General features: G+C 47.3%; 1 protein-coding gene across 1 annotated transcript; it reads right to left on the bottom strand.

The window, feature by feature from the left end:
- Window positions 1–268: 268 nt before the first annotated feature.
- Window positions 269–4,225, bottom strand: MRPS23 (mitochondrial ribosomal protein S23). Its single transcript, XM_016207198.2, has 5 exons — window positions 4,142–4,225; window positions 3,440–3,610; window positions 1,693–1,770; window positions 1,360–1,486; window positions 269–987 (listed from the first exon to the last, which is right to left on the bottom strand). The coding sequence occupies exons 1-5, from the start codon at window positions 4,183–4,185 to the stop codon at window positions 835–837; spliced, it is 573 nt and encodes a 190-aa protein (XP_016062684.2). The 5' UTR covers window positions 4,186–4,225; the 3' UTR covers window positions 269–834.
- Window positions 4,226–11,293: the final 7,068 nt, after the last annotated feature.

Genomic DNA, 11,293 nt, shown 5'->3' on the forward strand with positions numbered 1-11,293 from the left:
TAATTGTCTCCAGCACAGTCAATCCATGAGATTAAAGTTATAGTTTTAGCCTTTGGCTATTTTCAATAATAGGTCCTCACTCTTACTGCAAAGCACAAGTCAGCTTGGCCTCTCAAATTGAAGATCAATAGTTCTATAGTAACAAGTATAAAGATTACCTGCACACAGAAACATATGACCGAAGGACCACATTATATGTGTAAGTGAAAGTCTGGTGGATCCAGGGAAGAGAAACATACCAGAGAATCAAAGGTAGCCAGCCAATGCATTGTTTTGTGTTTTTTGATTTTTTTATTGATTTTTTTTTTTTTTTGAGAGAGAGAGGAAGGGAGAGGGAGAGAAACACTGATGCGCAAGTGACACATCGATTAGTTGCCTCCTGCACGGCCCCAACTGGGGATCCCGGGGATGGAGCCAGGAATCAAACCAGCAACCTTCCGGTGCACAGGACAACAACGCCCAACCAACTGAGCCACACAAGCCAGGGCACTAACCCACATGTTAACACCAAAATCCAAGCAAACCTACTCAGAATGAGTCCCATTCAAACAATACTTATAAAGGTTTCCTCATACTATTTATAATTTTAAAGTAAATTTACATTATAACCAGCTAGGGAATTCTTTATTTAATACCATCTAACATAAAAGTTCACATAACTGCTTCTTTCAAACCATGATACTGAGCTTTATGACCACCTAGCAACAGGAACTAAAAGGCAAACATAATGCCTTAGAGATCCAAAAACATTTACACGGCTCAACTGTTAAAAATCGTTCAACGTTCATCTAGTGAATACAGCTTAAATGTCAGTATATGTGGTATACAAATTCTTCATGGAGGTGAGAGGCCTTTTGACTGCTCTTCAGGGGGCTCCGAGTGCTGGTGCTGTGGAACTTCTTTCAGAGGCTCTTTTTTTCCCAACACAGTTTGGAGTTTGACACCCATGGGTTCAGATTTCCCGGAAATGTGACTACTGTCCTGTTGCTTAGAAGACCAGACATAAGTATGTCACACAGATGTTACCATTTTCACACTCAAGTAGTTGGCTGAAGCTGTATGACTTAGGCACATTCTATCACTGAGTCAAAAATTTAACGTTCATATTTCAGGTCAAATTCTACTACAACAAACATGATAAAAATCTCTACAGCAGCACAATTCCAAAAGCACTCGTGACAACTCACTTGTTCCAAGTCTCAGTCATAACCACAAAATTCCAGTATATTCCATCTAAGAGTATTTGACCTGGAGTTTAGGAACATGAGCTAAGGTTGGGGAAAGAAAACCAAGCCTTCCTTTAACCTGTGACAAAGAGACCACTAATCCTAATAACAATTTTGGTAATAAAATACTCACAGCTCTTGCTTCTCCTACTCTTCTTAAAATGACACCTTCTGCCAATAAAGCCTTCCCTGTTTCCACAAATAATTTCTCTTCATCTGTTTCTCCAAGCTTCTGTAGCTCCAAGTACTTCTCCACAAACCTGGAATTCCAAGCAGTCAAGCCTTAGGGCTGCATACCGAGAGCTGTTAGGACGTGAACTGTGCTACACAGTTCAAAGTGCTCCCTTAACAGACGTTCCCATAGGAACACTGTTCTCTAGTGCAATTCAGCAAAACAATTCAAACTGATAACTAAATTCTTAAAAATAAAAAGATAAAGCCACCCAGGGTTTATAAAATGCCTTACCGTTGACAGGTAGACTTGAAGTTTGGATTGAAAAGATCAAAAGCTTTCTGACCAGATCCATAGGCTGAATAAAATTTCCTGGGAAATACAAACAAGATGTAATCACGTCCAAGAACACACTAAGAAATAACTGCTAGACTCTAAGGAGTTAAGTATAACACAACCTACCTACATAGCCTGAGCCTAAACAGTTGCAATGATTACCTTTATCTCTATTTCTTAGTGCACCGTGCAAGTAAGTCTTTGGAATAAATTCATAAAAATGGCATTATTGGGTCAAGATATGCGCACTTGTAATTTGGCCTTCCAAATTGCCAAAATGCTTTCCAAAGAAGTTGTGCCAATTTATACTCACACCATTAATGTATGACAGTGCCTATTTCCCCATACCTTGACCAAATATATTTCCAACTTTATGATCTCTGTCAATTTGATAAGTGAAATTAAAGCTCATGGTAGTCTTTACTTTTTCTATGAAACAGACTGAGCATCTTATCATGTTTAAAAGCAAACTGAATTTCCTTTTCTGCAACTTGTCCATGTCTTTGCCAATTTGTCCATTGGTGGTCTTTTTCTTACTGACTTACAAGCAAACTATATAGCAGTAAAAACTGATAAATTAGCCTTTGTCATACATGCTGCAATTTTTTCCCCCAGTTTATTGGCTGAGTTTTGATTTTGCTTACAGTACTTTTTTAATACAGAATGGCCTCTGGGTTTCATGTCACCCTCACAAAGGTCTTTATCACTCAGACTATTTTAAGTTCTCCCATGCTTTCTTCTAGTACTTTTATGATTTCACTTTTTTACATTTAAGTTTTGATACATTTGGGATTTATTTTGTTGTTATAAGTTCTTAAAAATATAAAACACCCCCCCAAAAAAAGCCACAAAGATAAATGTTCAAAACACTATTTAAATACAAGGTGTTATTTTGGCATTAATAGTAATAAAAGAGAGAGCTATAAAATATCCCACATTGTCCAATGACCTATCACCCAGTTCCAACTGCTAGCCACACAAATGATTTTAATGTATAAATGAACCTGGAAAGTATGCTGACCACGTGCATCTAATGGCCCTGAGCAGAAAAGTGTTGAAAAAGAATTTAATGCCCCAAAGATCTTGTGTCCTATCCTGAAAATTTCCAACTAGAACAAGAACATACCGTACTCCCACCTCAAAGGGGGGAGAGGGGTCCTCAAATGAAAGGTGCCTGGACCTCAATAGAGAATATAACCTTGTAAGTTCTGTTGTCTTACTTCCAGGAAGAGGTGAAAGGATAAGGAATACATATTAACTTCTATTAGGCACAACCTCTGATCTTAACATTTAAGAGAAAAGAACCCATACAAATCCCCGGTACTAGACCTGACATAAGTATTTGAGGGGAAAGGGCCTTGTCAGTGAATTCCCAGTTTGCTGACCTCCTTAAGCCTCAGGGGCCACAAGACTAAAATGAAAAGGACACCTAGCTTGCAGGGTTAGAGTAAGGCCTAAATGAGATAATGTTTGTTAAGTGCTGAGCCCGGTGCCCGCTGCAAAACAGATGTGCAGAAACAGGCAGCTATAATTGCAACGATCAGTCGCTGCTGGGCTCCATACTCCTCATAATTTCTGTTTCTCTCACATGGGGGAGGGCACTCGTTCCCTAATTTTGCTAATTTTACAAGCCCTTCTCCAGAGGGCAAGCCCCGACTCAATTCCTATTTAAGATATCAGCTCTGCTGCACCCTACGGCACTCACGCTCTGATCAGGTCCTCGTGGTAGAAGATGTCCTGGACGGGCGATTTGGCTTTGCCGTATCGCAGGCGGGGCCTTCGGAAGACCGGCTCCCTCAGCGGGGGGAAGGCGTTATATACGTCAAACCAGAGGGGCTTCTCCTTCAACACCCCGGCCCGAATGAGGTCCCGAGTCCTTAGGGAAGGAAAAGAACGAAGGTCGGTCAGTTACAACAGCCTGTCTCAGCCCCTGAATCGGTCTAACCACAGTCTGGGACATCAGCGTGACCACGGAGTCCGCGCAGAGCCGGGAGGAGGGCAGAGCAGGGGGGTTCCCCGCTACAGCTAAGAGACTTCCATCTTCCAAAGCAACCTGACCAAGCTCAGGCGGTTCAAGTCCTATCTTCGTATGTGCGTCCCACCCTCGCCCCATTCCCGTCACGTCAAGTGCAAAGACTGTCCAGCCAGGCCCACCGGCCTCTTCCTCCCCTCTTCCTAGAGGCCTCCACTCGGTGAAGGCAGAGGTGCAGTCCTGAGCGAGAAAGACAAGAAATTCAGGGGGTGCCACGGTCCAGCACAACCATTCAGAAGCAGGAGAGCGCAGAGACGGGCCTCCCGGCTCAGACACCGCACCCTGGGGAATGCGGCGCCCTGCTCACGCCCACCCGCGCTGAGAGCCCCCACCCCGGGGACGCACCCTCGGCCCACCCCGGCTCCGAGCGCGCACCTCGAGAAAATGCTGCCCACGGTTTCCAGCCGGCTCCCCGCCATGCTCGGGCCTCAGACCCGGAGCGGTTGGTGGCTACCGGAACCGGAAGCGCCGGCGGCAGGCAAAGGAGGCTCAGTTGCCAGCCGAGCGGAGGATCGCGGGCTTTCCCCGCAGCCGGGCGGGGAGGGGCGGGGCCAGGCAGAAGCAAAGGATCGGCCGAACCCGCGCGCTCCGCCGCTGCTCTCCCGGCTCAGGCAGGAGCACGCGATAGCCGAGCCGAGAGCTAGGGAGCGAGCCCCAGCCGGGCAGCAGCAACAAATGACCGGTCTAGGGGAGGGATTCAGCCGGGGGGTTGCTTTGCCATTTCTGGCTTCAAAACGGCGGCTCCTCTTCGGTGGGGCCGCGCGGTGGGAAGGTGACAGGAGGGCGTTGGGAGGTGCAGCCCACGTCCTGGGGGGCCAACCAGGGGGTCCCCAACGCTAGTCCCCAACTGTGCCTGTGTTGGTTGGAGTCACAGATTACACAGAAGGAAACCGAGGCCCGGGGAGGGGCAGTCACTTGCTCGGGGTCACCTTGGAGCCCAGGCCTCAGGCCCCTGCTCTTTGGGGCTCCCCGTTAAACCCTGGGCCCTGGAGCGCCACCCGCATCCGCTCTATTAGGGACCCTGCCGGCAGCTAGTGTTCCCTCCCCAGCTCCTCCGTGGAGCTTGAAAAAGTAAGAGTGTCTGGAACAAACAAATTCTGAGAAGGAAACTCAAAAATCTGGGGAAAGTAACCTCTCAGGGTTACCATTTGGCCCAATAATTATACTCCGGGTAAAGTACTCCCCTCCCCCCCAGCAATTAAAGCACAATTTCATGGGGATATTTGTGCAGGGATCATCGTTGCAGCATTGTTTGTGGTGGTTTAAAAAAAAAAAAAAAAAAAATCTGGCTACTGGAAAATGGCTATTAAATTGTGGTTCATATATTCTATGGAATCCTATGCAGCTATGAACCGACTTAGTTCCACATGTATTTAGCCAGATGAATGCCCGTGTCTTATAGTTAAATGAAAAAGGAAGTTTTTTAGGGGGATGCCTTTAGGGGGAGCCTAACCTATTAAAAGAAAAAAGAAAACACTTTATATGTGTTTGTGTTCACATGAGGACAGAAACTTTGTGGAAGGTCACACAAGGCGGTGAACATTGCTTCTCTCCAGTAAAACTGCAGGAGGGGAAGGGAGAATTTTTTTATTTATCCTTTAGAGTTTGACCTGTAAAGAGTTTGTGTTTGTATTTGAACTTTTTAATCCAGTGAAATGTTTTGAATCACATTCTCACAAAATGTCTCCCGGGAGCCCATTCATTCTCTTTGTCAGCAAGAAAGGGCATCGAGTTATCCCAGAGTCCTCCTGCTGCCTGGGAGGCTGGTGAGGAGGAGAGGAATGTGTGATGAGCAGTTACTGCTTGTTTGTGTTATCTCACTGAATCCACACACCTACCCACAAGGTGGCTATTATTATCTTATTTATAGATTAGAAAGTGAGGCCTTAGGGAGTTAGGTAACTTGTCTGATAGGTAACCGACACAGCCAGGCTTCCAGCCCAGCCTGGGCCCTTTCCAGAACTCCACACTGCCTCCTCAGCTATGACTCAAGCTGGAGACTGGTTAACGGAGGAGGTCAGGCAAAACTGGCCCCAGGGGCAGGGGACAGGGTGATTTGAGGCCCAGGGCTAAACCGAGAGGTGGGTGTCACTGCTGCCTCAGGGCCCTTTGGAACAGAGGAGAGAGAACACAGCTCTGGCCATTGGGCTAAGTGTGGAGGTTCTGGTCTTCCAGTCCTAGGAAGGTCTAAGAAGACTTTGCTGGAGAGAGAATGAACACACTCACAGCTAAATATAGTCTTCCCAGGCCTCCTAACAAGTTTCTAATTCTGTCCAAGTCAGAGCCAGTTGTCAGCCCAGACCACAGACACACTTCCCTTCTCCTACTCAGTCCTGCCCCCAGAGGCCATTGCAGTTCTGGCTGCTAAAGAATTAGAAGGGTTTATTCCAAGTTCAGGGAGGGAACTCAAAGACCCAAACCCTCAATAGGGAAGGAATTTCAAGGCAAGAATTTTCTCTCTAGATGTTCTTGGAGAAATCTCTTCCTCTTCTAAGCCTTGAAAGTTTCCCCTCCAGCATCATATCTAATCTCTCTGTGACCAAGACAGAAGAATGTTGGTGGGTAGAGCAGGAGGACCATAAGATGTGGGGCAAGATGATTGGGAACCCTCTGAGCCTACACCAGGAAGTGTGCACCCCAGGGCATGTTCATTCATAATACAGGAGGAAGCTGTGGGGCAGCCGGGGGCAGGCATTAGAGCTTGCTTTCTTCTCACCACAGCCTCTCAAGGCTGCAAGGGGCTGACACACTCATGCCATGCCCTGCACCCAGAACCTGGACTATCTCATTCAATTGTTCAACCACCTGATGCCATAGATAATGTCCTGACAACCTTACAGAGGAGGAGAGCTTATAAATTCTCCATAAGGTCATACTTCTTTCACTCTGCCGCTCGGCCCCATTTTAGTCCCTCTGCTTCAGACTAATTGTGTCACCTTGGGCAAGTTCCATAAATTTTCAAGCCTGTTCCCCTATATGTTAAAATGTGGATGGTGGTATCAACTATCTGCGTGGCTTGTGCAAGAGTAAAAGTGATCGTTCTTATAAAGCACACAGAGTGAGTCTTCATGATTAACGGGTCTGATGGCTGTTATAGTATCACTACTGCTGTTGTGTCCTGTAAACCATGGATTGCCACCTAAGACTGAAGCATTTTGATGATATTTCATTGACTGCCTTGTTGTTTTACTTTCTTGTTAAATGATCCATTCATCCCACAAACATTTAAGCATCTACCTGACCCTGTGCTGAGTCCTGGAGAAGCTCACTGTCCAGTGGGTGAGACACAGAGCATTTCATCATTGATAACTTACATGCTGAATCGCTTGTTGACTGCATAGTTTGCTGGGGCTGCAATGCCAAGATACTACAGACTGGGTGGCTTAAACAACAGAAATTTATTTTCTCACAATCCTGGAGGCTAGAAGCCAAGATCAAGGTGTCAGCAGGTCAGTTTCTTCTGTCCACACCTTTGTAAATAGCACCCCTGGAGTTTGTCAGACAAAAAGAGGAAGAACATCCCCAACAGCAGAACAGCTCTGGTAAGTGGAAATCCCAGCATATCGGTGAAATCATTAATATTGCTACTCACCTTTGGCAGAAAGCCAGGATCAGGGGAACTCAGCTGTTGCTTTAAAAAAGGAGGAAAGCAATGGTATACATTCCATGCACGGTACAAGGAGCCAGAGGACAAGGGCAAGGAGGGAGGTGTTCAGGGAGGAGGTGCTGTCTCACCTGCAGGCTGTTTCCTGTAGACACTCAGCCAGACTGAGCAACTGTGTCCCCAGGACCTGCTCCCTCCCTCCCTCAGCTTATCTCTCTCACAATTTGGTGTTGTAACTCTGTTTACTTGCCTGAGTCTATCTAACTGGGCCTCTCTGAAGGCAGGGATCGGGGCTCTTATCTCTGCCTCTCACACCCAGCCTGGTGCTTGGCCCAGAGCTGGCTCTTCAAAATTGTTTTCTAGTGAACAGCACAGATGAATGAAGCCAAGTTAGGACAAAGGAGGATGCAGCGGTCTCAGCTCCCCCTTGCTGCCTGCTCACATCCAGCCCTCCTTCCTGGAGGCTCCCCCAGATACACACATAGGGAGAAAGCAGTGGTTGATTGGAAATAACCCTCCACCCCACCGTGCACCTGGTCATTTCCAGTTCTGGCCGTCCTCTGTGCCTCAGTGATGGATATCTCTCTTTTACAAACCTCTGGGCCTCAGCTTTGTCATCTGTAAAATGGGCATAATCATAGCACCCACCATATAGCCTTGTTGTGAGGGGTCAGTGGGTTAATACCTGCAGAGTGCTTAGAACAGTGTCTGCTGCATGGTAACTGCTCAATAAATAAGTGTTAATAACGATTTCTGACCATTCCATGCTTAAGAGCAATAAATCATAATTTATTGAATTACACCTACAATTAAATCACACCTAGCAATTTGCAGGCATTTTCACATGGCTGCTCATTCATGTCTTCTGCAAACAGCAACTCTGCCCCCAAGGAGAAACAAGTTCAGGCAGAGGAGAAAGAAGCACTTTATGCCTACACCTGCCCTGGGAGGTCTGTATCATTGTGGCTCTTTTTGTAGCCAAGGAAACAGGAGCCAGCTGGGCCTGGAGCAACACTCTGGCCTTTTATTATTGAAATCACTCTGTTGGAGTTTTTCCAGCCTGGGAGAGACTCTTGAAGGCAGACAGTTTGGGGCTGGTGTGGACCCTTCTTTTCTTATTGAAGGCAAAGCAACTCAGTCTCCAAAGTGCACCTGGACCTCCTGGGGTTCTTGGGAAATGCAGATTCTGACTCAGTGGGTCTGGAGTAAGGTCTGAAACTCTGCATTTCTAACGGGCTTCCAGGTTGATGTCAATGGTAAGACCACACTTTAAACGGCAAGGTTATAGCAAGGCAGGCTTGTGCTGAGTTCGTACTGAGCTTCACAGCTCCTTACTTCAGCATCCCTGCAATAATCCTTTTGACCTGATAAGAAATAGTAACTCTCTACTCTCTAAATATCACAAGCAGGGGTAATGTCAGTTGTGTAGGGCCTGATGCTTGTATAATCTTAGTGACCCTTTTTAGGGAGGAAAAAAGACAAAAACATATTTGTTTTGCAAATTTTACAAAATATAACACATGTGAACAGAGTGAATTCCTTTCATTTGACCTCAGGCCAAACAGGTACTCACGTATTCCTTGTGGGAAGACCGTGTTTGGCTTCTCAATGGTCAGCGACTGCCACTTCTGAGAGATCACCACCAGGTGGCAGTAGACTTACACAGTCCCCTTCAACCCTCCTCCCCTGGGGACTCCTCAGAAATTTCTAAATCTTCCTCCAGCTGGCCCAGCTAGCTAATCCTACAAATTAATCTGTGCTGTGATAATGGGAAAAAGGAGTTCATGTGCTTCTCTCTCAGCACCATATTTGCCATTTAATGGAAATGGTAAGAGATTGGTTTTTAAACCACATAAAAAATGCTAATAGATGAGTTCAAGGCATACTGTAGGATCTTGTATCACTATGGAGATGTTTTTAAGACCTTTCTGTGCACTACAAATTGCATCTATGCACGGGTTCTAGGTCTTACCACCTGTTCTTCCAGCCCTAAACAGAGTTCAGTGTTTAGGCACCTCTTCTAGAATTCAGCTACCATGGTTCAAACCCAGGTGCTACCTGGATTTGTTGAGTAAGGACCTTAACATTTCTGTGGCTCAGTTTCCTGATCTGTGAGATGGGAGTAATAATACTGATTTTATGTAACAGTTGTGGAGACTAGTTAAAATAACATTTAAAGTACCCCAGAAAATTGGCTAGCACACGGCAAGCACTCCTAATCAGCTATCCTCACCATCCCACACCTTGGCTACCTTCTGCCTCCTGCAAGCGAAGTTCTTTCTGGAGTGGGGCCCGATTACATGCATTTCTCACAGGCTCCGGGTGACGTCAGTACTGCTGGTCCACAGAGCACACTTGGAGCAGCGAGGGTTTAGAGGGTGGAACACAGGTTTAGGGCTCGGGGCATGGGCAGCCCTGGGCCCTTTTCTCTGGCTTCACACCTTGCTAGCTCTGGGATGCTGGTTAAGTGATTTAACCTTTCTGAACTGTCATTACATCATCTGTAAAGCGGCCATTTATCGGGCAAGATTAATTGGGCTACCATGAAACACCTAACAGGCTGCTTCCTGTGCTGGTCCTCAAACTTGATTGTGAACTTGAATTACTGGAGTTTTAAAAGAACCATGGTTGTTGATTTTATTGGTCTGGGGTACTGAGCAGAAGGATTTTTTTTTTTTAAGCTATTCAGGTAATTCTATTTGCAGCCAGTACTATAGGTACTGGCCTGCGAAATGTTGTGTACATCTGACCACAGGTTGCCGGGCTGCACTCCCAGAGTTGCTGATTCAGTAGGACTGGGGTGGGGCCGAGAACTGTCATTTCGAATAAGGTCCCAGCACTGGTGCTTTGTCCCAGGATTACACTGGTCCCAGCTATCAGTAAAGAATGTACAGAACTGGGGTTAGAGGATAATCTTGGGTTGCCCAGGTCCAAACAGCACGTCTGGAGCATCACCAGCTGTCCCAGGTACACCGATTTACAAGCCCACCTCAAGCTACCTGAGGGTGTGGAGAGAGCCTCTTTGTAGGAAGGGCAGGAGGAACCTGCAGGGTTTGTCCTGAAGGAGAGGGTCAGGCCACTAAGCTCAAAATGGCATGAGGGCGAAGAATGGTGGCCTTGGCCTAGGTGACCTGGGGCCCAGAAACAAGATGCGCAGGTGGAAGCCACAAGGAGGCCTTTGGGCTCAACACAGGAAGAACTTTTTAACGTTGAGAACTGCCCTGTCTGGAAAGGGCACCAGCTTCTTCCTTGGCAGTGAGTTCCCTGGCGTGGGAGGTAGTCCAGCTGAGCTGGGGAGTGGGGGGAAACTAGATATTTGAACTGCAAGATGTCTGTGGGCCCTTTGAAGTCTGAGACTGAACATCCCTCCAGCCTCCAGTCCGGCCTTTTCTCCAGCTTTCTGTTTATTTAAGGAGGTGACAAGCTGCAGCTTTGCCAGAGGCTGGCTTTCCTGGCGGTGTTTCCTTTGCCTATCAGCAAGCGGCTTGCTTTCCCAGGGTAAACAGGAAGGCCACCTCGCGCAAGGCCAGCGGTCGGCAAGGTGGCAGCAGGTGCCACCCCGTGAGTGCACTGCTGAGGTCAGAGCCCGTGGGGCCTGACAGACGCTGCGGGTTAATGGGGCCCGAGGCAGGTGGCCCTCGGGGCTCCAGGGCCAAACCCCGCGCGGAGCCGAGCCGAGCCGAGCCGAGCGGGGCGGGGGAGAAGAGAGAGGGTTCAGCCCACGCCGCCGGCCACATCAGAGCACCAAGAGAACACCGAGTCTTTATTACAGGAATTCCTATGAAACAGCCCCAAGAGAAAACCCACACATAGGAAAAAAAGAAAAAAAAAAAAACCCCAAACACTAACAAAGCAACACACACAAACGGGGGGCTGCAGCCTCCCCGCGGTGCGCCAGGTTCTAGCGCGCAGCGGCCAGGCCC

Source organism: Miniopterus natalensis, chromosome 17 (assembly GCF_054644295.1).
Source record: "Miniopterus natalensis isolate mMinNat1 chromosome 17, mMinNat1.hap1, whole genome shotgun sequence".
NCBI lineage: Eukaryota > Metazoa > Chordata > Mammalia > Chiroptera > Miniopteridae > Miniopterus > Miniopterus natalensis.